This window comes from Oncorhynchus tshawytscha, linkage group LG17, assembly GCF_018296145.1.
Source record: "Oncorhynchus tshawytscha isolate Ot180627B linkage group LG17, Otsh_v2.0, whole genome shotgun sequence".
NCBI classification, from domain to species: domain Eukaryota; kingdom Metazoa; phylum Chordata; class Actinopteri; order Salmoniformes; family Salmonidae; genus Oncorhynchus; species Oncorhynchus tshawytscha.
Window position 1 is genome coordinate 15706895 of NC_056445.1, and position 22946 is coordinate 15729840.

General features: G+C 45.4%; 2 protein-coding genes across 2 annotated transcripts in view; one reads left to right on the top strand and one right to left on the bottom strand.

Annotated features, from left to right (window-relative positions):
* The first annotated feature begins 286 nt into the window (after positions 1 to 286).
* On the top strand, positions 287 to 11346 carry LOC112216929 (coiled-coil domain-containing protein 3). Its single transcript, XM_024377084.2, has 3 exons — positions 287 to 2088; positions 2369 to 2543; positions 10536 to 11346. Exons 1-3 carry the CDS (start codon positions 1694 to 1696, stop codon positions 10842 to 10844), a joined length of 879 nt encoding a protein of 292 aa, XP_024232852.1. The 5' UTR covers positions 287 to 1693; the 3' UTR covers positions 10845 to 11346.
* A 2313-nt stretch (positions 11347 to 13659) lies between these two features.
* The window catches only part of LOC112216931 (calcium/calmodulin-dependent protein kinase type 1D), a 75045-nt gene continuing 65758 nt past the window's right edge, over positions 13660 to 22946 (bottom strand). The window contains exons 7-11 of the mRNA XM_024377086.2: positions 22824 to 22936; positions 17873 to 17951; positions 17682 to 17769; positions 17081 to 17366; positions 13660 to 16972 (exon numbers count right to left, since the gene is read on the bottom strand). Coding sequence (XP_024232854.2) covers positions 16848 to 16972; positions 17081 to 17366; positions 17682 to 17769; positions 17873 to 17951; positions 22824 to 22936 — 691 coding nt within the window. The 3' untranslated portion in view covers positions 13660 to 16847. The remainder of the gene's footprint in view (positions 16973 to 17080; positions 17367 to 17681; positions 17770 to 17872; positions 17952 to 22823; positions 22937 to 22946) is intronic.

The window sequence follows — 22946 nt, forward strand, 5'->3', positions numbered from 1 at the left end:
TCCTTCAAAAGCGGTAGCGCATCTATATATTTTGCAAATCAGTGAATATGCTGCGTTAGTGACGTCCTCGAACTGGCCTACAAGAGCGTACAGAGCAGCTGACGGTGACGTCATGTACTGCAATTCCAGCGGGTTTTCCCTTTGGGAGTGACCTTGCACTTTTGGGAAAGGAGTGACATTTGCCTGATAAACCCAATACATATGAGATCAGAAAGCCGACTCCTCAGTCATTTATTTAACAATTTCATTGGAGAATTGAGAATTTATTCAGCATATATTGTAGACTATTTTCCCATCAGTCTAATCAAATAGAAAAACCTTTTGCCTAATTTCCCCACCATCCGCCTACCGCACTATGGCACTGTATCACAATAAAAACATAGAAACTGAGTAGTAAAATGAGTGTATGATTATGAAGGATTGAGCGGCTATATGGGCACCCCTGAATGAATAATACAGTGGGGTATAGTTGGCTTGCCTTGGACCACAAACTAATGTTTTTGGTTTGCAGGTCATTCACATGTCCACTAGATGGCAACATTAACTTGGAGAGAAAAAATGTGTATGGAATGTCCCTGCAGCAAAGTAGGCTCTTGTCTCTTGTGCGCCATGCGTTCATCCACGTGACATGGGTGTAAATCAGAGGAGACTGGTGGGAGGAGCTATAGGAGGACGGGCTCATTGTATGCCTGGAAGGGAATCAATGGAACGTATCAAACATATGGAAACCACATGTCTGACTCCGCTCAATGTATCCATTCCAGCCATTTCAATCCCCCTATAGCTCCCCCCACCAGCCTCCTCTGGGTATGTATGTTTCGCCATATGATATTAAAAAGTAGGCCTACATTATGTCATTGGCTATTTATTAACAATCACATATTATCCGACTAATGCTTACACACATTTGGCCAAGCAAGCATTCCGACTATTCTTTGACAAAGACTTTAACGCACAACATGGACAAGAGTACATGCATTTGATTTGCCTAAGAAAGCACACAAATGCTTGACGTGTCAAAATGAATAAACAAGCAACAACAACGAAAGCAAAGGCTTTACGCCCACTCGAGCGCATGCCTGCATTCCTCCTCTCCATTACAAATATGTCTTTAATAAGCCTATAAAAACGTTGTTGTAGTAAAACCGGGAGGTTCAATGATTGGCTGTGTAAACTTTGGGTCAGTCTGATTGGTCGGAGAGATCTTTGCGAATGAAGGGGCTTTGAGGAGCCTTCGGGAATGTCTTTGAATGGGACTGGACTTGCGCTGCATCGGGCTAAAAAAAATGCACACTTAAACACGGGGTCATAACATTGGATTATCTGTCTGTGGATATACTTGAAGTTCTCTGTCTTTAACGGAATTAACAGTTGACAAACGTATGCCACTGCTCAAGGAGACCCAGATTAAAAACCGGGAGCAGGTCTGTTTCGCTCTGTGTGTGATCTGTCAAATAGTTTTCATCCAACATTTTACTGGAACCAATTAAGTTTTAACTGACTACAATTCAACGGTACGATAACAGTGCCGTTATCATATGCCCCTATCACTGGATATAAATGAGCTGTACTTTTTATTGTAAAAAAAGTAGGATTTATTCATAGAATACGTTTTAACGGATTTGTGCCATAGAGGAGAAACGAATAACAGGAGTACCCAAAGTGAAAGACAATAATTACGTGCACACCAGACATGATGATCTTTGCGCCCTTGTTTCTCGCTCTTGGCTACATGGCGACCTTTGCGCACGGGTGCCAACTGCCAACCGAGTGGCGTCCACTGAGTGAGAACTGCCGTGCGGAACTGGCGGAGATCATTGTGTACGCCAAGGTGCTGGCAATTCACCGGGAGCAGTACGGCGGGGCAGAGGGCCTCCACAACTCCCTGCCATTCCCGTACGGGTATGGTTATGAAGGCGCCGAGGAAGGGTTGCTCTACTCCGCAGAGGTGGAGCTCATGTGCGACCAGGCGTGGGGCAGCATGCTGGAGGTGCCGGCGGGCTCGCGCCTCAACCTGACAGGGTTGGGGTACCTGTCGTGCCAGTCTCACACCGTGATGGAGAACTACTCCTACATCTTCTTCCTCCGGTGAGTCAGGATGACCTGGTGAGTCAGGATGACCTAGTGACCTGGAACCTGTGTACAGCGCACAGAATCACAAATACATTAAAAAGAGCGTGATACATCATAAACACACACAAAATCATGACAGATTTTATAGCATATTGGCCTACAATATTTAGCTCCTCTATGCTCTCCTTTATGGATGCACTGGGTGATATAATACAGACTTGAGCCCCTTTAGGGGTCACGTTTTGAACCTATAGGAAGCATTCACTCACAGTGTTTGTTTGTTTACCTCCTACAGGATGGATGAGAACTACAACATTCTGCCCCACGGGGTCAACTTCCAGGACGCCATCTTCCCAGACACCTTAGAGAACCGCCGTACGTTCTCCAGCCTGTTCCAGTTCTCCAACTGCTCCCACAGCCAACCCCTCCAGACCTTCTCCCCAGAATGGGACCCCCAGGAGGACAGCAGGGTAGGGCTACTCAACACACAGTATCCACTGTACATAATGGGGGGGAATATGGGTTTGAGAGGGATAAAGACAGAGAGAAAGGGAGAAAAGGGTAGATGAATGGAGTGGGCGAAAGAGAAAGAGATGAAAGATGGAGAAGGGAGATGAATAGAGAGATATGGAGAGAAAGGGTCAGGAAAAGAGAGATGAGAGGGCAGGGTAGTGTCCTCTGGGCCTGAACAGCTGGAAATATAAGTGCTACCTGCTTGTAAAATGGCAACAGACACCCACATGTGCGCACACACACACATACAGTTGTGTAGCAGAGCAGGGTTGTAACTAAGGCCGGCCATGGAACATATTAAACTCTATGCTTTACAACCTTGTTGCCCCTGGATACAGCAGGCCGGCCATGGAACATATTAAACTCTATTCTTTACAACCTTGTTGCCCCTGGATACAGCAGGCCGGCCATGGAACATATTAAACTCTATGCTTTACAACCTTGTTGCCCCTGGATACAGCAGGCCGGCCATGGAACATATTAAACTCTATGCTTTACAACCTTGTTGCCCCTGGATACAGCAGGCCGGCCATGGAACATATTAAACTCTATTCTTTACAACCTTGTTGCCCCTGGATACAGCAGGCCGGCCATGGAACATATTAAACTCTATTCTTTACAACCTTGTTGCCCCTGGATACAGCAGGCCGGCCATGGAACATATTAAACTCTATTCTTTACAACCTTGTTGCCCCTGGATACAGCAGGCCGGCCATGGAACATATTAAACTCTATTCTTTACAACCTTGTTGCCCCTGGATACAGCAGGTGCTCACATGTAGCTCCCCTCTCTGTGTACATCTGCAGCAATCATCTCACTGACCTTCACCTCTGAGCCACCATCATCCTCAGACACTACTCTGTTGTGTGAGGTGTATTGGCGTGTCTCCTTAGCTATAGAGACGCAGTTAAAGACCCCCCCCCACACACACACAGTTTAAGAGTCAGACACAGAGACCGCACCAACACACAGACTGCCTGCCCAGCTAGCCGTGTGTTTGTGTGTGTCTAGGTCACGCTCGTTAACTAGACTTTGAGATCAAAGCAGTCATTGATTAAGTCATGTGACCTCCTCTGATTCCCTAGGCATGATATTAATGTCAAAACACACTCAGCCATGCCCAATGGACCAAAGACTGTCGCTGACCTGGCCACATGCTCATAGTCATACCCCTTCGGTGTTCACAGGTGTTAGCAACATGCTAGTAGTTTCACGTGACCATATTTTCTATTTATTTAACTAGTTAACTAGTTAAGAACATATTCTTATTTACAATGGCCTACCGGGGAACAGTTGGTTAACTGCCTTGTTCAGGGGCAGAACGACAGATTTTTACATTGTCAGCTCAAGGATTTGATGCAGCAACCTTTTGGTTACTGGCCCAACGCTCTAACCACTAGGCTACTTGCCGCCCCATATATATGGCTTACACCTACGTACCCATTGTTTTCAGACCTGCAGACACTGAAATGGAGCGGGTCTCTGGGAGACTGGAGAGGAGGGGTGATGCCATGTGAAACCTCAGAGGTACAGTGGTCAGGTCTTCTCCTCTTCCTGTCTCTATCCCAGAGAGCCTTACTACATTGACGGAAGACTTGTGACACATCGGGTGTCGGGTTTCTGATGGGTTAACAGGTTGAGAGGTTAGAAGTTAAGGGTTAAATACACTCTGTGTGGCGTGAGCGCAGGTGCTGGCATGCAGGGGTTGCAACCTTAGGAGGGCTGTGTCCATGTTTAGGAGCAGATGTGTGTGTGTTGTCAGAGTTTACGCTATAGAAATATAGACAAAGTTAATAGGAGGAAAAACAGGCTTAAAAATGACACTACAAACCCTGTGGGAACTGTACAATGGAACCACAGCTCACACACACCCACACACACACGCAGTGGTGTAGTGGAGGGTAAACGCAACACACACACAACCTCTACATGTGTGTAACGTGTGACTGAGGCTCTCTCCAGTGATGTGTTGGGCAGATGGAGGTGGTTAGTTAGGGAATGGCTGGGAGAGGCTAGGATGATGAGGCTACAGTAGTCTGCTCTGGAGTTTTCCTGTGGGAACGCTGAGGTTGCAGATGGACATCCCATGCAGGCTGGCCCTGCTGGAGGGGAAGGAAAGATGAGAGCGCCTCCACTTACACCCAAACCCCCAATTAGCACTCGATTAAACCCCTTCTTATGCACCCCAGAGCGGTTCCGGAGCGCCAAAACGAATCCATGGACACTTTGTCCTCAGAATTCCTTCCCTCAGTGTTCTCTCTTCAGACTTCCTCTCCTTTATTGTAGAGAAAAGCCTGCAGGGGTTGATAAATGAGAGATAAATGGCAACCAGTAGGAGAGAGAAAGAGGGAGGGAGGGAGGAAAAGACAAAGACAGATAGGAGAGAGAGAAAAGAGAGGGAGGGAGAGAGAGATAAAGAGACTGGAGTTATAGGGAGATGAAGGACAAAGCTGGGTCTCTCATATGAACAAATGCCCCATACCTCAATGCTTCTCCAGCCTAAATGCAGCATCTTCATAACAGTCAGTGTGTTCTGTGAGTCAGCTCTGAGTCGCTACCTGATGTCAGGAACTGTAGTAACAATAGTGTAATAACCCTCCCTTTCTAACCCCTTTTAATGGAAGTTTCATTAGTTGAATTCAGACACAGCAATGGGAAATACTTTGTCATCTAATGCACCCTAGCCTTCTTCCCTAGGGCATGGAAATATCAAATTAGACCCCCCCCCACACACACACACAACTCCCCCACACATGCTCTCAGTGGAGTATTCACAGTGTGTACTCTGCCAAACAGAAGGACAGTGTTTGCTCCATACTGTGGCTGCTGCACTGTAACTCAAGCATGCATACACACCAACCAAGAACCAAGGTGAAATTTGACGTCCATCCAGGGAGCCAGGAAGTTGGTTGTAGTTCTCATCCATCCTGTAGGAGGTAAAAACCTTCCACTAGGGGCAACAGTGAGCACCATTACCATGAAGTAGCTTGCGACTTGCTAGGGTGTTGTGGACGGGAGTAAACTGTGAGCTCTGGCTCCAAGGGTCATGTGTTCAATCCCAGTGTAAACTGTGAGCTCTGGCTCCAAGGGTCATGTGTTCAATCCCAGTGTAAACTGTGAGCTCTGGCTCCAAGGGTTGTGTGTTCAATCCCAGTGTAAACTGTGAGCTCTGGCTCCAAGGGTCGTATGTTCAATCCCAGTGTAAACTGTGAGCTCTGGCTCCAAGGGTCATGTGGTCAATCCCAGTGTAAACTGTGAGCTCTGGCTCCAAGGGTCGTGTGTTCAATCCCAGTGTAAACTGTGAGCTCTGGCTCCAAGGGTCATGTGTTCAATCCCAGTGTAAACTGTGAGCTCTGGCTCCAAGGGTCGTGTGTTCAATCCCAGTGTAAACTGTGAGCTCTGGCTCCAAGGGTCATGTGTTCAATCCCAGTGTAAACTGTGAGCTCTGGCTCCAAGGGTCGTGTGTTCAATCCCAGTGTAAACTGTGAGCTCTGGCTCCAAGGGTCGTGTGTTCAATCCCAGTGTAAACTGTGAGCTCTGGCTCCAAGGGTCGTGTGTTCAATCCCAGTGTAAACTGTGAGCTCTGGCTCCAAGGGTCGTGTGTTCAATCCCAGTGTAAACTGTGAGCTCTGGCTCCAAGGGTCATGTGTTCAATCCCAGTGTAAACTGTGAGCTCTGGCTCCAAGGGTCGTGTGTTCAATCCCAGTGTAAACTGTGAGCTCTGGCTCCAAGGGTCGTGTGTTCAATCCCAGTGTAAACTGTGAGCTCTGGCTCCAAGGGTCGTGTATTCAATCCCAGTGTAAACTGTGAGCTCTGGCTCCAAGGGTCGTGTGTTCAATCCCAGTGTAAACTGTGAGCTCTGGCTCCAAGGGTTGTGTATTCAATCCCAGTGTAAACTGTGAGCTCTGGCTCCAAGGGTCGTGTGTTCAATCCCAGTGTAAACTGTGAGCTCTGGCTCCAAGGGTCGTGTGTTCAATCCCAGAGTAAACTGTGAGCTCTGGCTCCAAGGGTTGTGTGTTCAATCCCAGTGCAATCCTTAACTTAATCATTCGGAATGAATGCCTAAATGTAACTGTTGTTGTTTCTTTTGTGACTGTAACCCTATCCCAAACTTAACTGCCAAAATTTGACGTTTGGATACATTTCTAAGTGTTATGTTAGGAGAAACGGGAACAAACGTCGGAATCTGAAGTCAAATTGGTAAAACAGTGAGATCTTGTTGCACATTCAGTTTCTCTCACAAAACACACACACACACACACACACACACACACACACACACACACACACACAGTTGGATTACTCACACACACAGACGGTGTTTAGATGAAGGTTTTACAGCTGTTCAGAGACTGTAAGAAGGAGGACCTCAGTTCAGGTCAGAGGGGAGACTGCTGTGTATGTTTATGGGTTTGTGTGTTGCTCGGTGTGCGTGTGTTTCTGTGTGTGTCTGTGTGTGTGTCTGTGTGCTGGTGTGCCTGTTTCTCTAAATGGTGTTTACACAGATGATCCTCCACAGCAGGTAGGTAACACCCGGATGTTTTGACAGCTGGTGCTGGGTATAGATGGGTGGATGGTTGGGAGTTAGCTTTGGATAATGTCCAAAAGTACCAGGTCTCTAGCCCCACGACTAACATGGTACACAGCGAGGGAGAGTCGGATTGGGTGCAATGTTCCCTCTAAACTGCGGGTGTTTGCGTGGCCGCGCATCTCCTCCAGGACTGCCGCGCAGAAGAAATGCCAGAATGCACAGAGAAGCAATAGAACTTCACTGAGTTCACCCCATTAGTTTGCACTATATAGATCAACGATCATTCTGTGATCGAATCAACATTATATCAGCCCCTTTTCAATGAAACAAACCAAAACAAATCTAACTTTGTAAGACTGAGTCTGTTATCTTGTTGTAGGCAGAGGCAGAGCCAGAGCGCAACGAAGTAGAATTCTACTGGCAGGGGTAGCCCATGAGCGATCAGTTCAGATCAGAGCACAGAGCCACTGTGTGCACATTTGTTGATTCTTTGCTAGTTAGCAGTTACTAGCCCAGTTATAGATGAGTATAGGTCAGTAATGGGGAGAACTTCTTCCTACAAGAGCACAAACGTGTGGGCTACATTTCAAGCTGTCTTTGAAAAGCAAGTTGGTAAAAAGCTTATGTCTTAATTAAAGGGCCAGTGTTGTATTTTGACACAGGCTTGAATATACACATAAGCCAATAGGCAGAGGGTTAGCCGACAATGTTTAATTCTCTGTATGGTAATAATAATGAATTTTATTTTGAAAGTTGTTTCTTGCATCATACAACACAATACAATACAAGTTACAGCCATCTATTTGTCCCATGGTGTTACAGACCAAGTAGAGAAAAACAACTTGCACACTGCTCTTGCTAATATCACTGCTCTTGCTGGTATCACTGCTCTTGCTGGTATCACTGCTCTTGCTGGTATCACTGCTCTTGCTGGTATCACTGCTCTTGCTGGTATCACTGCTCTTGCTAGTATCACTGCTCTTGCTGGTATCACTGCTCTTGCTAGTATCACTGCTCTTGCTGGTATCACTGCTCTTGCTGGTATCACTGCTCTTGCTAGTATCACTGCTCTTGCTAGTATCACAGCTCTTGCTGGTATACTGCTCTTGCTGGTATCACTGCTCTTGCTGGTATCACTGCTCTTTATTAAGCTTTGCGTATCGACCTGAAGGCCTTCGTCAGAGTCGAGGGAAAATAAACATGAAAACTTACTTGATAGGTTGATGTCCTCGTTGAGGTTTTACGGACGTGTTTAATACGTTTTATGTACACACTTTATTTGAATACTTATGAAATGCACATTGTTCTATTTGGTAACACATGTTTATTTTCCCTCGACTCCCACCCCATTCAGATGCAGTGAACGGATGTGGGTGGAGCAATGTCTACACAAGGGTGCAAACTAAAAACACTCACAAAGCTCTGACGAAGGCCACGAGTCCGATATATAAAGCTTAATAACAAGCAGTGATACTAGCAAGAGCAGTGTGCAGGTTTCTTATTTTTCTCTCATGTACCGTGCACCTGCAATAAAGACAGCTCGGATGTGCGAGTGCCTTTTGAAATTTGAGTTACAGAGCAAGTAAAAATCATGAATTCATGTCAAGCACTTCATAATGTATAAACGTTTTTAAAAGTCTAATGCAATGTAGGCCTGAATTGAACACCACCTATTAGGCTGTATCATAGAAATCACAAGCTATTTCCATGTTAACATGTTATGGGATTTGCTCCATTGGTTTTGTTGGTAGGCCTACATTATAATCAAGTAGCCACAATAGCTTATTGGCTACTATCTAAAACTGTAAAGGTACTGTAAGTGTCCACTGTAAATGTGCGGCAGAAGTTGCAGAAAAATTCTCACAACGTTCAAGTTTCCGCTCACAAGACCTAAAATTTGCTCAGTACCCCCAAAAATGTAAGGGAACATTGATTGGGTGGTTTAGTTTTTCTGAGGTAAACTATCACTACACTCTAAAAGAATGCTGTGTTGTTTGGTAACCCAGCGCTGGGTAAATATTGAACACATGCTGGGTTATCTTTACCCAGCCAGTTGGTTGGTGTGAATATCCCAACATGTTGTGTTGTTTGGATTACCCAAACATTGGTTAATTTAACCATCAGTTGGGTTTTTATTCAGTTTTATGCTGGGTTGACCCAGCAGCTGGGTATGCTATTTTCAGGAGGCGTGGCCTATTAGGGGTGTGTCTTTCAGGGTTCTTTTTTGGCCACCCGTGAGAGTAAATGTCATTACAGTTAAAATTTCAATGTTCCTTGAACATTTTTGCACATTATGTTGTAATATACAATTAACAACATTATTATTTACATATTGTAACAAAGTGGTAACTATACAACTATATAACTCATAGCTACAAAAGTGGCATTGTTCAACCTTAACATGTGATGACAATACAACAGATGAACCGGAATTACATTTACCCTTACAGGTGGCCAAAAACAACTTCCTGAAAGCTACGCCCCTACTAAGCCATGCCTCCAGTGTTCTGATCTGACCAAATCGGTCATATCTCAATAACCCAGCATCAACAACCCAACTAAATGACCCAATACCAATAACCCAACATTTGGGTCATCCAAACAACCCAAATTTTTTTAGATTGCACACTGTCCGCACATTTAACAGTCAGTACTCTAGTACTGGACTTTAGGAGTAACAGTATAGAAGAGATAAATTATTTTAACTATTCTGTTTTTCCTTCCAGATACCACTCTATGTTTAAAGGGAGATGGGATGCTTGTTAGGGCAGAATGGGGCCCTCCACAATGCCGACCTGTAGCCTAACGTAGCATTAGGAAGGGAAGTCCCACAGAGAGGTCTCGCCCCGCCAATGAGCTGGAAAATTGTGGCCCCTCAGAGCTGTCATAACTCCGGGCGAGATGACAGGGTACTGTACTCGACAGAGGCTCCAATGCACCTTGATTCACTGGAGGGAGATAGGAGGAGGGGGGAGAAGAAAAGCACCAGCCAAGGAGAAGTAACTAAGGCAGTGGAGTTAAACGAACAAAAAGAACACACACTGATGGGAAGATGATGTCACTGGGGCTCACACACTCTCCTCCTGATGCCAACCGACAACATACTAACTGGCATGCTTTATTCTGCCCCGTATTTTCTGAATAGCCTCAGCTCAGCATCCCTGTTGCGCTATGCTCAGATAAATACTCAGATCTCACAAATTGAGTGTCATGCCTTTTGAAAAGGGCGGGACACAAGTATCATTGAGTTGTACACTAAAAAGTTCACCAGTTAGTGCACCCCATTTAAAATAATTAGGTGAATGACACTTCTGCTAATAGATATTCCAATCCAATGTTGATTTAATTTCTCTCTCTTTCCCTCTCCTCCCCATCTCTTCTGTCTCTCACTCTCTTCCTCTCTCCCCTCCCCTCCAGCTCCTGTGCTCCTCGGTGCAGGGGGCTCTGTTTGAGGAGGAGGAGAAGAGCAGGAAGCAGCAGGAGCGCCTGGTCCAGCTGGAGAGGAGGAACAGGCAGCTGAAGGAGCGCGTCCGGAAGGTGAAGCGCTCCCTCCGGAACGCCAGGAAGAGCCAGCGCCAAGCGGAGCAGGAGATGCAAGGGCTGGAGGAGAGGCTGAGGTCAGCGGAGAGACGGGCTGGGCACCACCTCAATTCCATCACACAGGAGGCTACGCCCAACAGATACCAGGAGACTGTGTTACACCGCACGCCACACACACCGCTTTAGTCTCTAGACGGGATGTTGTTAAAGACTGCTGGGCAGTCTCTCTAATTCCTGTTGTTCGCAGGCACGCACGCATGCATCCACAAACACACACAATACTCATTTAGTGTCATATTCAGCCATATATACTGTAGTTTCTACACATATTACATAGAGAGGGCATCCAGTAGCCCTCAAATAGCAGACAGAGGGAATTACTATTAGTGAATGACTAGAGAGAATGAGAGAGATATTGTGTATAGTTCCTATTAATACACAGCACTGTCATACAGCTGATGGCTAGACAGATTAAATGAATTTAGAGTGAGTATATGATGAGTGAATGACTAGAGTGAATGAAGAAAGTGAGGTTACTTTCTGGTAGGTGTGTCTGTGGGCATTTGTGCCATGTGTTGTCTGTTGCTGTCCTCGTGCCAACACCACCAAAGAAAATGTCCATGAGGCATTGGGATCATTATATATGAATGTATTACTGAAGCTGCATATAAACTCTAATCAGGCATTACTAACGCTTGGGTGTTTTATTTCCAGATTACACAATCTGTTGTTTTTGGCCAAACAAACTAAACACACCAACTAAAATTCCATTCTAGGTAAAGAGAGAGGTAAAGAAAAGAGAGAGTGGGGGAAGAGAAAGAGAGAGAGTTGTGGGTTGCTGTTATGGGCTCTTCTTAATGGGTTTCCCTCTCTCCTCCAGGCACTGCGGGACAAAGCCAGATGTGCCACCCCCACAGAGACACACACACACACACACACACACAGAGTCTTTTCTCCCCTCCTCCTTTGCTGGAGTTCGTGTCCTAAGACTTGAACCTCATCACGAAGACCCCTACAGCCTCAGACTAATACCTGCAACTGTAGGGGACAACACACTCGACACATGCACAAATCACTCGACACAGATCCCCCACTCTTCTATAGTCTGTCAGTCTATGCTAGGGACACAGCAGAATGGAATGTGCTTATGTGCTTTGCTGGGCAGGAGAGAGGGAGAGACAGCAGGACTTTATTGAAATATTTATTTAATTCTGCCTTCAAATAAACCCTGGATCACTGTTGTTCTTTTTGATGCTCTATTAGACTCTGGCCTGGCCCTGAGAAAAACACCAATGCCTCAGAGACAGAGAATATGGAGAGGAGAGAGTGACAGCAAAATTAATTAACAGAGTAATACGTTTCACAGATCGTCACCTGCATACCAGTTTAGATCAGTTAATCAGATGGACCTGCTGCTCGCCATGTTCTAGAAACCAGAGATGAGGAAAGTGACAGAGACGAATGAGGAAAAGGATGAAGAGGTGAAAAAGCAAGACAGGAAGACGTGATGGAGTAGGAAAAGCAGGAGGAGGAAAGAGAGAAAGATAGTTCTGGCTGCCATTTCAGTATATCCCATCCATTGTAGGCCCCCTATGGCGCCTACGTAGGAGAGAGTGGGAGGGATGAGGGGCTGTGTATCTGGGCACAGAGGAGAGAGAGAGGGAGGGAAACACTTTAAAAGGCAAAAAGATCAGTGAACCCCAAACCTCGGTCAACTATCCACCCACACCATGACCACTCGTCCAACAACAGCAGCCCCCCCACCCACACTTACCCCCACTGAGTGGCTCAACTCGCTCTGAGAATGTCACATTGTGCGTGTGTCTAAGTGTGTGTGTTGCTTTGAGTTTGTTAACGTGTATGAGAGAATGATCTCCCTGAGCATTCCTCTGGCCAGCCCTGAGCACAAGACAGACGGAGAGAGAGCGGGGACGACGACGATGTAAACAAGAAGAATGGGGAGGAATTTGCACACTACTCAGAGTCCAGATCCATTGTACAGGTTCAAAGGTCAATAACTGTGAGAGAGGACAGAGGCTGACGTGCTGGGAGTGAGTATGAGTGGTGCTTAATGTGGCTGCAGTTTGAATTGTCCCCCAGTGCCAGAAGAACTTCAGGGCTCAGACCACTTTCACCAATTAAGTCCCAACAGCACTTATCTGTAATTACTTTCATACCTTAACCCAGGAGCAGCTCAACAGTGGAAAAAACAATTACAATCACACTTTGCTAAAGTGGCGAGTTCTAAATATATTAGTGAATTAACAGTCATTTGCTATACAATTAGAAATAATGTGTATTGGGAAAACAACGTTGATGTCTGAGGCAATTGTTCGTGGAATGTTTTAAGATGTGATTATTATTATTTGACCATGCTGGTCATTTATGAACATTTGAACATCTTGGCCATCTTGGTTCTGTTATAATCTCCACCCGGCACAGCCAGAAGAGGACTGGCCACCCCAAATAGCCTGGTTCCTCTCTAGGTTTCTTCCTAGGTTTGGGCCTTTCTAGGGAGTTTTTCCTAGCCACCGTGCTTCTACACCTGCATTGCTTGCTGTTTGGGGTTTTTGGCTGGGTTTCTGTACAGCACTTTGAGATATCAGCTGATGTACGAAGGGCTATATAAATACATTTGATTTGATTTTGTGAGCATGTAGATCAGGGTCTTCACATTCACTCAGACACAGTGTCATGGCTGGACCTGAAGTGGGTGTGTGAGAGTAACATCTGGCCCTACATCTGCTAAACGTCTGTCAAATGTGTCTGATGTCTGTTGAGCATCCGGGGTATGCGTCGTCTTTTTGAAGTCAGGGTGTGTGTATGGAAGGGTTATGGAGAGACGAGACTCCTTTCTAATCTTTCTCTGGTTGAACGGAAACTGGTCAGGGGTCAGCAGACAAGCCAATTAGAAGTGGAAATCAATCTAAGTGCAAAAACAAACTTTGAATGGCTTAAAGTGTAGTAATCCCTGCACACACAGACACACGGAGACGGTTGCTTTATGATCGTTCAGGATTTATTTCAGGAGAGAAAAAATAAAAAACTTGGTTATTCTGGCTTCTGTCATCGTCATGGTAACTGATATGTGCACATGATTGTCGAAGGCATCGGATATACAAGCCCCATAACAGAAGGTCATCACAGCACAGTAAGAGTGGCAGGGCAACTCACTCTGCCACACAAAATGGAAGGAGGTGTCTGCTTAACGAAGTAGGACGAAAGTTGCCCCTTACCACTGATACAAGGTCAGATATTTTCTCATCCCCCTAATGGCTTAGGTTCAGATCAAAGGAGGGTATTCTGATCCTAGATCTACGGTTGTAAGTATCTATTGATTAAGGTTCAGATTTAGGGAGGATATTTTGATCCGAGATCTACGTTTATGTTAGTATCTAACGGTTAAGGTTTAGATTAAGGGAGAGTTTTCTGATCCTAGATCTGTGGTTAAAGGGAACATCTACCAGGAGTCGTTAGTGAGAGACCGCCACACAAGATGGACGTTTGTTTTGGTCACATGCAGAGTAAATAAGGCCCATTCCCCAGGCTCTGGACCTCACAGGAACCCACAGGGAGATGCAGTGGTCCCCAACAATACTCTGCTCTCTATGGACACATTGCTCTTCTTCTTTAGATACAGATACAAACATCATTCAATGGCATATAAAGTTAATGCAAACACTTGTGGAGGTGGATTTCTTTAAGCACTTTTCAACATGCTTTGCATTTCATCTTCAGAAAAACCTTGTGATGCATTGTGGGATTTTTTTTTCTCATGACAGTTGATCATGGGCATGTGTTTAGGTGTGTTGTGATGCCTGTTGCCGTAGTGTCAGTGAGCAAGAGGGAAAAGTGGACGACCGATGACTTAGGCAGATACGTGTAAAAAAAAAAAGACGAAAAAAAGCACAGCTCCATAACAGTGGATGTCGTATCAGTCAAAGCTTCAATGTTTACACACATTGCAAACTAAAGCCTGAGTTTACCTTTACATTTTTTTTTATTTGATCAGATATTGTTTAGAATGCTGATGGCGTTATCTCCATGGTAACTCTGTAGATGGCAGTTACTGAGTGTTTGGTACAGTATGCTCTGAATATTGTGGTATCAAAGCCCAGTATGGTTTGGGATGGAGGGGTGAGGGGGGGCTGTAGCTCATTTAAAACACATTAAACATTCCAAAGAAAATACAATCAACCCCCCCACACACACGCCGGCACTGCACAACATTCGCAAAGGTTATCTTAAAAATTATCATTCATATTCACAATTTATTTACAAGACGTTTTCAACAAATATATTCATTCATATCAGAAAACAAAATGTTTGCCTCGATAAAAAATAAATAAATAAACAAAAACAGACCCCTAAAGTAAAGTCTACCCACCACCTAAAAGAATCCAGTCCATGACATCACTCTTAATGATGGTTGACCCAGCACCACGAAGCCAGGTAATAATACTGCATTATGACCCCTAAATGTAGGCTATATGCATGCTGTGTCTGGCCATTGTCTGGTTAGGGGACCCTGGTGTCGTGAGCGTAACAGTCCCAGTGTTGGGTGAAACTTCTACAGTATACAGTGAACTGGTCTTAAAGAAACTAGAAAGAAAAAGAGAGGGAGGGAGGGTGGGACAGAGAAGAAAGGAGAAGGCAAGGGGGAGAGAAATCGAAAACATCTCGTCTTCGGTCATCTTTCTCCAGATTACCAGAGTTCAGCCCTTAAATTTCAAAACAATCCATTTCTCAGTGGGGATCGGCCAGGGTTATAGGTCTAGCTCATAGCTAACCATCAGTTTTTAAATCGGGTAAAATCAGTTTGTCCTCATGTTCTCTGTTTCAAGACTGCTTTTGCTAGACATTACAATGACATAAAGGGATCGTTGGACTTGCATTTAACAGAGGCAGACCACTGGACACTCTGTAGACAAATCTGTGCTCGCGAGCGGTTTCTACAGCAACAAGGGTCACCACGGCGCCCAGTCCAAATCCCTGAGAACTTGTGTACTGGGTGCCGATTGATGATGTCATCATGATGATGGCTCTTGTGGTGAGGTCATGGCTTTGTAAAAGGGATGGGGGTAGAGACAACAGCTCCACCATCTTGGATCGTGGGAAACTGATACTGTAGGTCAGGGGTTCCCATGCTTACACGACACAACAGAAATGGCTGCTCTTCTACATGGACTTTTTCTGAGGCCCATTTGGAAGTGCCTGGTTTCCTACCTGTAGCCCCTGATCTTTAGGGTGGGAAACCCCACATGTAACTGGTGATGGTTAAAACTAACAGCACTCTCCAACTCTATCCTAAACCTGCAGTGCGTTTCATAATATACTGTATATGCGTCCCCTATAGGATGGTCGTTATGAAAGTCTTCTAAAGTAAGACAATAATTAAACATTGTGCATGTTTCCCTTAACAAAGATGTTGTACAATGCTCTGACCCCATTTTGGGCATTTTAAAACAGTTTACATTCTCTATTCTCTGTCTGATAAATTCACGTAGATAAGGAGTCTAACTTAGTGGCTGTACACACATTATCTAGGTCTGAAACCGCGTCCAAACCTCATGTGCAAATAGATAAAGCGCTTACTCATGAAACATCACTCAACAGTCTTATGGTACTTTTAAAGCACGTCTTAAACACGGACGCAAACGAAGAGAAATCAACATGAACATGGAAAAAAAGCGCAAGAAAATAGAAATGAAAAATAATCCAGTTGGTAACTGTTAGCCCAGCGGATGAAATATAGAAAATAAACAGAATTTTAAAAACTCACAAGTAGAACCTTATAGAAGATGTAGGAAAAAATAGAGGGAAATTGAGTTTGACTGACATAGACAACAACCAATTCGACAGAAGCTTCTGAAAACACACCCACTTCACTCATCATGGTCTCTGACAGAAACAAACCAATCAGTAATGCTCTCGGAGTGGGTGTGGTTCCACAGAGTCGACACAATGGGCGTGTCCAAGGTGAGTATGGCATGTTGTTATTGGTGTAATGGGTTTAGAGTCCTCTGCTCTCCCAGTCCTCCCAGATGCAGCATGGGGGAGGGGCAGGGCGGGGGGCAGGCTGGGAGGGGGTAGTAGGGGCACGGTAAGGAAAGGGAGGGTGCGGTTTTCGCTCCGCTCTCTCTCTCACAGCGCCGTAGCCTCCCAGCTGGTCCCCCGCGGGACCTGGCGTCACTTAGTCTCTGTTAGTACCGTGGCAACAGTAGAGGGGTGGGGCCGGGTGAGCTCCGTCCCCCCGGAGGGGGAGGAGGACGCTGCAGATGCCAGGCTGCAGGGGGTGGGAGTAGCTGGGGCACCTGGAGGGAAAACAGAAGCTATGAACACACAGTCAGACTAACAAACTAGTAGTTGGTGTTTACTAGTTCATGGTTTGTGTGTGTGTGGATGCATACATGTCCACTTACAGTCCTTGTGGGGTGAGTCCACAGAAAAGCTCTTCATAATGGCTGCATTAGGGTTCTGGCTCCGAGTCTGGCTTGGACTCGGAGAGGGTTGAGTAGAGCTCTGGCTAGGGGTCTGGTTGGGAGTCTGGTTGGCCTGGTCCTGGTTGGCCTGGTTCCTTTGGTTCTGCATCTGTGCGGCCCGGCTGTTAGGAGGGTGAGGGTGAGAGCTGTCCATGCTCTGGCCCATACTGCTGCTCAACTGCAGTCTCCTCATGTGTCGCACCACTGCAGTGGCATTGAATGCTTGCTGGAGAAGGAGAAGAGAGAGAGAAAGGGAGAGAGAGAGAGAAAGAGAGAGAAAGGGAGAGAGAGAAAGAGAGAGAGAAAAGGGGAGAGAGAGAAAAAAGGGGAGAGAGAGAGAGAAAGAAAGAGAGAAAGAAAGGGAGATGAAGGGAGAGAGAGAGAGAGCAAGGAAGAGAGAGAGAGAGAGAGAGAGAGAGAGAGCAAGGAAGAGAGAGAGAGCGACCAGATTTATAAAATCTACATGAAATAAGCAATCACTCAGACACACTCGGACACTTGAATGACACTCAGACATTTATTACCATACATGCAAACGTACCCTCCATTTGCTCTTAGCAAAGTTTTTTCTGATCTGTCTGCTCACAGACTCGTGGATGTTCTTGCAGAGGGCTGTGTCCCCAGCGATCCTGAACACACACACACACACAAACACACACACACTCATGTGGGTATTATGGGATGTTAATGTGTGTGTGTGTGCGCGCATTTACGATCAGTGTGTTCTCTCACCATGGGTGTCTGAGGGCCTGGTCACAGGTGAAACGCTTCGCCGGGTCTTTCTCCATCAGACTGCCGATAAAGTCTTTGGCTGTGAAAAACAGAACAGTTGCTCACACTCATCACATCATACACAAACAGTAAACAGTCAGTGTAAGGTTTCCCACACTCCCTGGCCTGTGTACTGAATACCTGGACGAAGGCTCAGCTCTCTTTCCTGTAATAACTATTGTTGTTTTACGGTTTACTGGCAGGCAGGGGGAATGGTTAGACTGGTGCCAAACTGGAGAATATAAAGTTCACAGATCACGTCTGCAAATCTGACCATGACTCCATCTTGTTGCTCCCCTCCTATAGGAAGAAACTAAAACAGGAAGCACCCGTGCTTAGGTCTATCCAACGCTGGTCTGACTAATCGGATTCCACGCTTGAAGTTTGCTTCGATCACGTGAACTGGGATATATTCCGGGTAGCCGCAGACAATAACATTGACGTATAGTCTGACTCGGTGAGCGAGTATATAAGGAAGTGTATAGGAGATGTTGTGCCCACTGTGACTATTAAAACCTTCCATAACCAGAAACAGTGTATTGATGGCAGCATCCGCGCAAAACTGAAAGAACGTACCACCACATTTAATCATGGCAAGGCGACTGGAAACATGACCGAATACAAACAGTGGAGTTATTCCCTCCGCAAGGCAATCAAACAAGCAAAGCGTCATTAGAGTCGCAATTCAACGGCTCAAACACGGACGTATGTGGCAGGGTCTACAGACAATCACGGATGACGACAAGAAAACCAGCCCCATCACGGACATCGACGTCTTGCTTCCAGTCAAATGAAACAACTTCTTTGCACGATTCCAGGACAATACAGAGCCACCGACACGGCCCGCTACCAAAGACTGTGGGCTCTCCTTCTCCGTGGCCGACGTGAGTAAAACACTTAAACGTGTTAACCCTCGCAAGGCTGCCGGCAAAGACTCAGAGCATGCGCAGACCAGCTGGCTGGTGTGTTTACAGACATATCCAATCCATCCGTATACCAGTCTGCTGTCCCCACATGCTTCAATATGGCTACCATTGTTCCTGTTCCCAAGAAAGCTAAGGTAACTAAACTAAATGACTATCGCCCCGTAGCACTCTCTTCGGTCATCATGAAGTGCTTTGAGAGACAAGTCAAGGATTATATCACCTCCACCCTACCTGACAACCTAGACCCACTCCAATTTGCTTACCGCCCCAATAGGTCCACAGATGATGCAATCACCGTCACACTGCCCTATCACATCTGGACAAGGGGCATACATACCTAAGTAAGAATGCTGTTCATTGACTACAGCTCAGCATTCAACACCATAGTACCCTTCAAACTCATCATTAAGTTAGAGTCCCTGGGTCTTGACCCCGCCCTGTGCAACTGGGTCCTGGACTTCCTGACGGGCCGCCCCCAGGTGGTGAGGGTAAGAAACAACATCACCACTCTGCTGTTTCTCAACACTGGGGTCAATCAAGGGTGCGTTCTCAGCCCTCTCCTGTACTCCCTGTTCACTTACGACTGTGGCCATGCACGCCTCCAACACAATCATCAAGTTTGCAGATGACACAACAGTGGTAGGCACTACAGTGGTAGGGTCATCAAGTTTGCACCCTTGTGGGACCCCAGTGTTGAGAAACAGTGGAGTGGTGATGTTGTTTCTTACCCTAACAACAACAACAACGAGACGGCCTACAGGAAGGAGGTGAGGGCCCTCGGAGTGTGGTGTCAAGAAAATAACCACTCACTCAATATCAGGAAAACAAAAGAGATGATCGTGGACTTCAGGAAACAGCAAAGGGAGCACCCCCCTATTCACATCGACAGGACATCAGTGGAGAAGTTGGAAAGTTTTAAGTTCCTCAGTGTACATATCACAGACAAACTGAAATGGTCCATGCACAACAGACAGTGTAGTGAAGAAGGCACAACAGCGCCTCTTCAACCTCAGGAGGCAGACAAAATTTGACTTGTCACCGAAAACCCTCTAACTTTTACAGATGCACAATTGAGAGCATCCTGTCGGGCTGTATCCCTGCTTGGTACGGCAACTGCACCACCCACAACCGCAGGCCTATCCCAGAGGGTGGTGCGGTCTGCATCACCAGGTGCAAACTACCTGCCCTCCAGGACACCTACAACACCCAATGTCACAGGAAGGCAAAAAAGATCATCAAGGACAATAACTTTACGAGCCACTATCTACAGTTGAAGTCAGAAGTTTACATACACCTTAGCCAAATACATCTAAACTCAGTTTTTCACAATTCCTGACATTTAATCCTAGTAAAAATGTCCTATCTTAGGTCAGTTAGGATCACCACTTTGTTTTAAGAATAGGACATGTCAGAATAATAGTAGAGAGAATAATTTATTTCAGCTTTTATGTCTTTCATCACATTCCCAGTGGGTCAGAAGTTTACATACACTCAATTAGTATTTGGTAGCATTGCCTTTAAATTGTTTAACTTGGGTCAAATAGCTTCCAACACTCTACTCAGCAAACTGAATGCAGTTTATCACAGTGCCATCCGTTTTGTCACTAAAGCACCTTATACCACCCACCACTGCGACCTGTATGCTCTAGTCGGCTGGTCCTCGCTACATATTCGTCACCAGACCCACTGGCTCCAGGTCATCTACAAGTCCATGCTAGGTAAAGCTCTGCCTTATCTCAGTTCACTGGTCACGATGGCAACACCCATCCGTAGCACGCGCTCCAGCAGGTGTATCTCACTGAGCATCCCTAAAGCCAACACCGGCCGCCTTTCGTTCCAGTTCTCTGCTGCCTGTGACTGAAACGAATTGCAAAAATCGCTGAAGTTGGAGACTTTTTATCTCCCTCACCAACTTCAAACATCTGCTATCTGAGCAGCTAACCGATCGCTGCAGCTGTACATAGTCTATCGGTAAATAGCCCACCCATTTTTACCTACCTCATCCCCATACTGTTTTTATTTATTTACTTTTCTGCTCTTTTGCACACCAATATCTCTACCTGTACATGACCATCTGATCATTTATCACTCCAGTGTTAATCTGCAAAATTGTAATTATTCGCCTACCTCCTCATGCCTTTTGCACACAATGTATATAGACTCTTTTTTTCCTACTGTGTTATTGACTTGTTAATTGTTTACTCCATGTGTAACTCTGTGTTGTCTGTTCACACTGCTATGCTTTATCTTGGCCAGGTCGCAGTTGCAAATGATAACTTGTTCTCAACTAGCCTACCTGGTTAAATAAAGGTGAAATAAAAAATAATTAAAACATTTTAAAAATGTTTCAGGTAGCCTTCCACAAGCTTCCCACAATAAGTTTTGACCCATTCCTGCTGAAAGAGCTGGCGTAACTGAGTCAGGTTTTGAGGCCTCCTTGCTCGCACACGCTTTTTCAGTTCTGCCCACAAATTTTCAATAGGATTGAGGTCAGGGCTTTGTGATGGCCACTCCAATACCTTGACTTTGTTGTCCTTAAGCCATTTTGCCACAACGTTGGAAGTATGCTTGAGGTCATTGTAAATTTGGAAGAACCATTTGGAACCAAGCTTTAACTTCCTGACTGATGTCTTGAGATGTTGCTTCAATATATCCACATAATTTTCCTACCTCACGATGCCATCTATTTTGCGTAGTGCACCAGTCCCCCCTGCAGCAAAGCACCCTCACAACATGATGCTGCCACCAATGTGCTTAACGGTTGGGATGGTGTTCTTCGGCTTGCAAGCCTCCCCCTTTTTCCTCCAAACACAACGATGGTCATTATGACCAAACAGTTCTATTTTTGTGTCATCAGACCAGAGGACATTTCTCCAAAAAGTACGATCTTTGTCCCCATGTGCAGTTGCAAACAGTAGTCTGGCTTTTATGGCAGTTTTGGAGCAGTGGCTTCTTCCTTACTGAGCGGACTTTCACGTTATGTCGATATAGGACTTGTTTTACTGTGGATATAGATAGTTTTGTACCGGTTTCCTCCAGAATCTTTACAAGGTCCTTTGCTGTTGTTCTGGGAATGATTTGCACTTTTCGTATGACGGCTGCGTGGTCCCATGGTGTTTATACTTGCGTACTATTGTTTGTACAGATGAACATGGTACCTTCAGGCATTTGGAAATTGCTCCCAAGGATGAACCAGACTTGTGGAGGTCTACAATTTTTTTCCTGGGGTCTTGGCTGATTTCTTATGATTTTCCCATGATATCAAGCAAAGAGGCACGGAGTTTGAAGGTAGGCCTTGAAACACATCCACAGGTACAATTCCAATTGACTCAAATGATGTCAATTAGCCTATCAGAAGCTTTTTAAAAGCACAGTCAATTTAGCGTATGTAAACTTCTGACCCACTGGAATTGTGATACAGTGAAATAAACTGTCTGTAAATAATTGTTGGGAAAATGACTTGTGTCATGCACAAAGTAGATATCCTAACCAACTTGCCAAAACTATAGTTTGTTAACAAGACATTTGTGTAGTGGTTGATAAACGAGTTTTGATGAATCCAACCTAAGTTATGTAAACTTCCGACTTCAACTGTATCTATTCTTTACTATCTACTGCATCTTAGCTGCTCTGTCACTGCTCATCCATATAATTATATTCATATATTTATACTTATATACTCATCCCATTCCTTTACTAGATTGTGTGTATTAGGTTTTGTTGTGGAATTGTTAGATATTACCTGTTAGATACTGCTGCACGGTCGGATCTAGAAGCATTTCGCTACACTCGCAATGTCATCTGCTACCCACGTGTATGTGACCAATAAAATGTGATTTGACAATACACTAATTCCAAGAGGATGACATCACAGCATAGAGAAAGTAGCCATGGTGGTGTGGTGTCCATATGTGCCAGGTGGGAGGTGGAAGAGGAGGAAGGTGCTCTGTCTGAAGGGGATCCTCACTCCATCACCCACAGCTTACCTGAATCAGATATGTCGTCCCAGTACGGTGCATCAAACTCGTAGTCTGCTTTGAGGATCTGCTCAAAGAGCTTGGAGTCATTTTCATCATAGAATGGAGGATAGCCACACAACCTGCAGACAG

Excerpts from the sequence above, each read along its gene's own strand:
- LOC112216929 (XM_024377084.2), top strand. The coding sequence starts at position 1,694 with ATGATGATCTTTGCGCCCTTGTTTCTCGCTCTTGGCTACATGGCGACC. Across the intron at positions 2,089-2,368 it reads TCCTACATCTTCTTCCTCCG|GATGGATGAGAACTACAACA; the intron begins GTGAGTCAGGAT and ends TACCTCCTACAG. Across the intron at positions 2,544-10,535 it reads ACCCCCAGGAGGACAGCAGG|CTCCTGTGCTCCTCGGTGCA; the intron begins GTAGGGCTACTC and ends CCTCCCCTCCAG.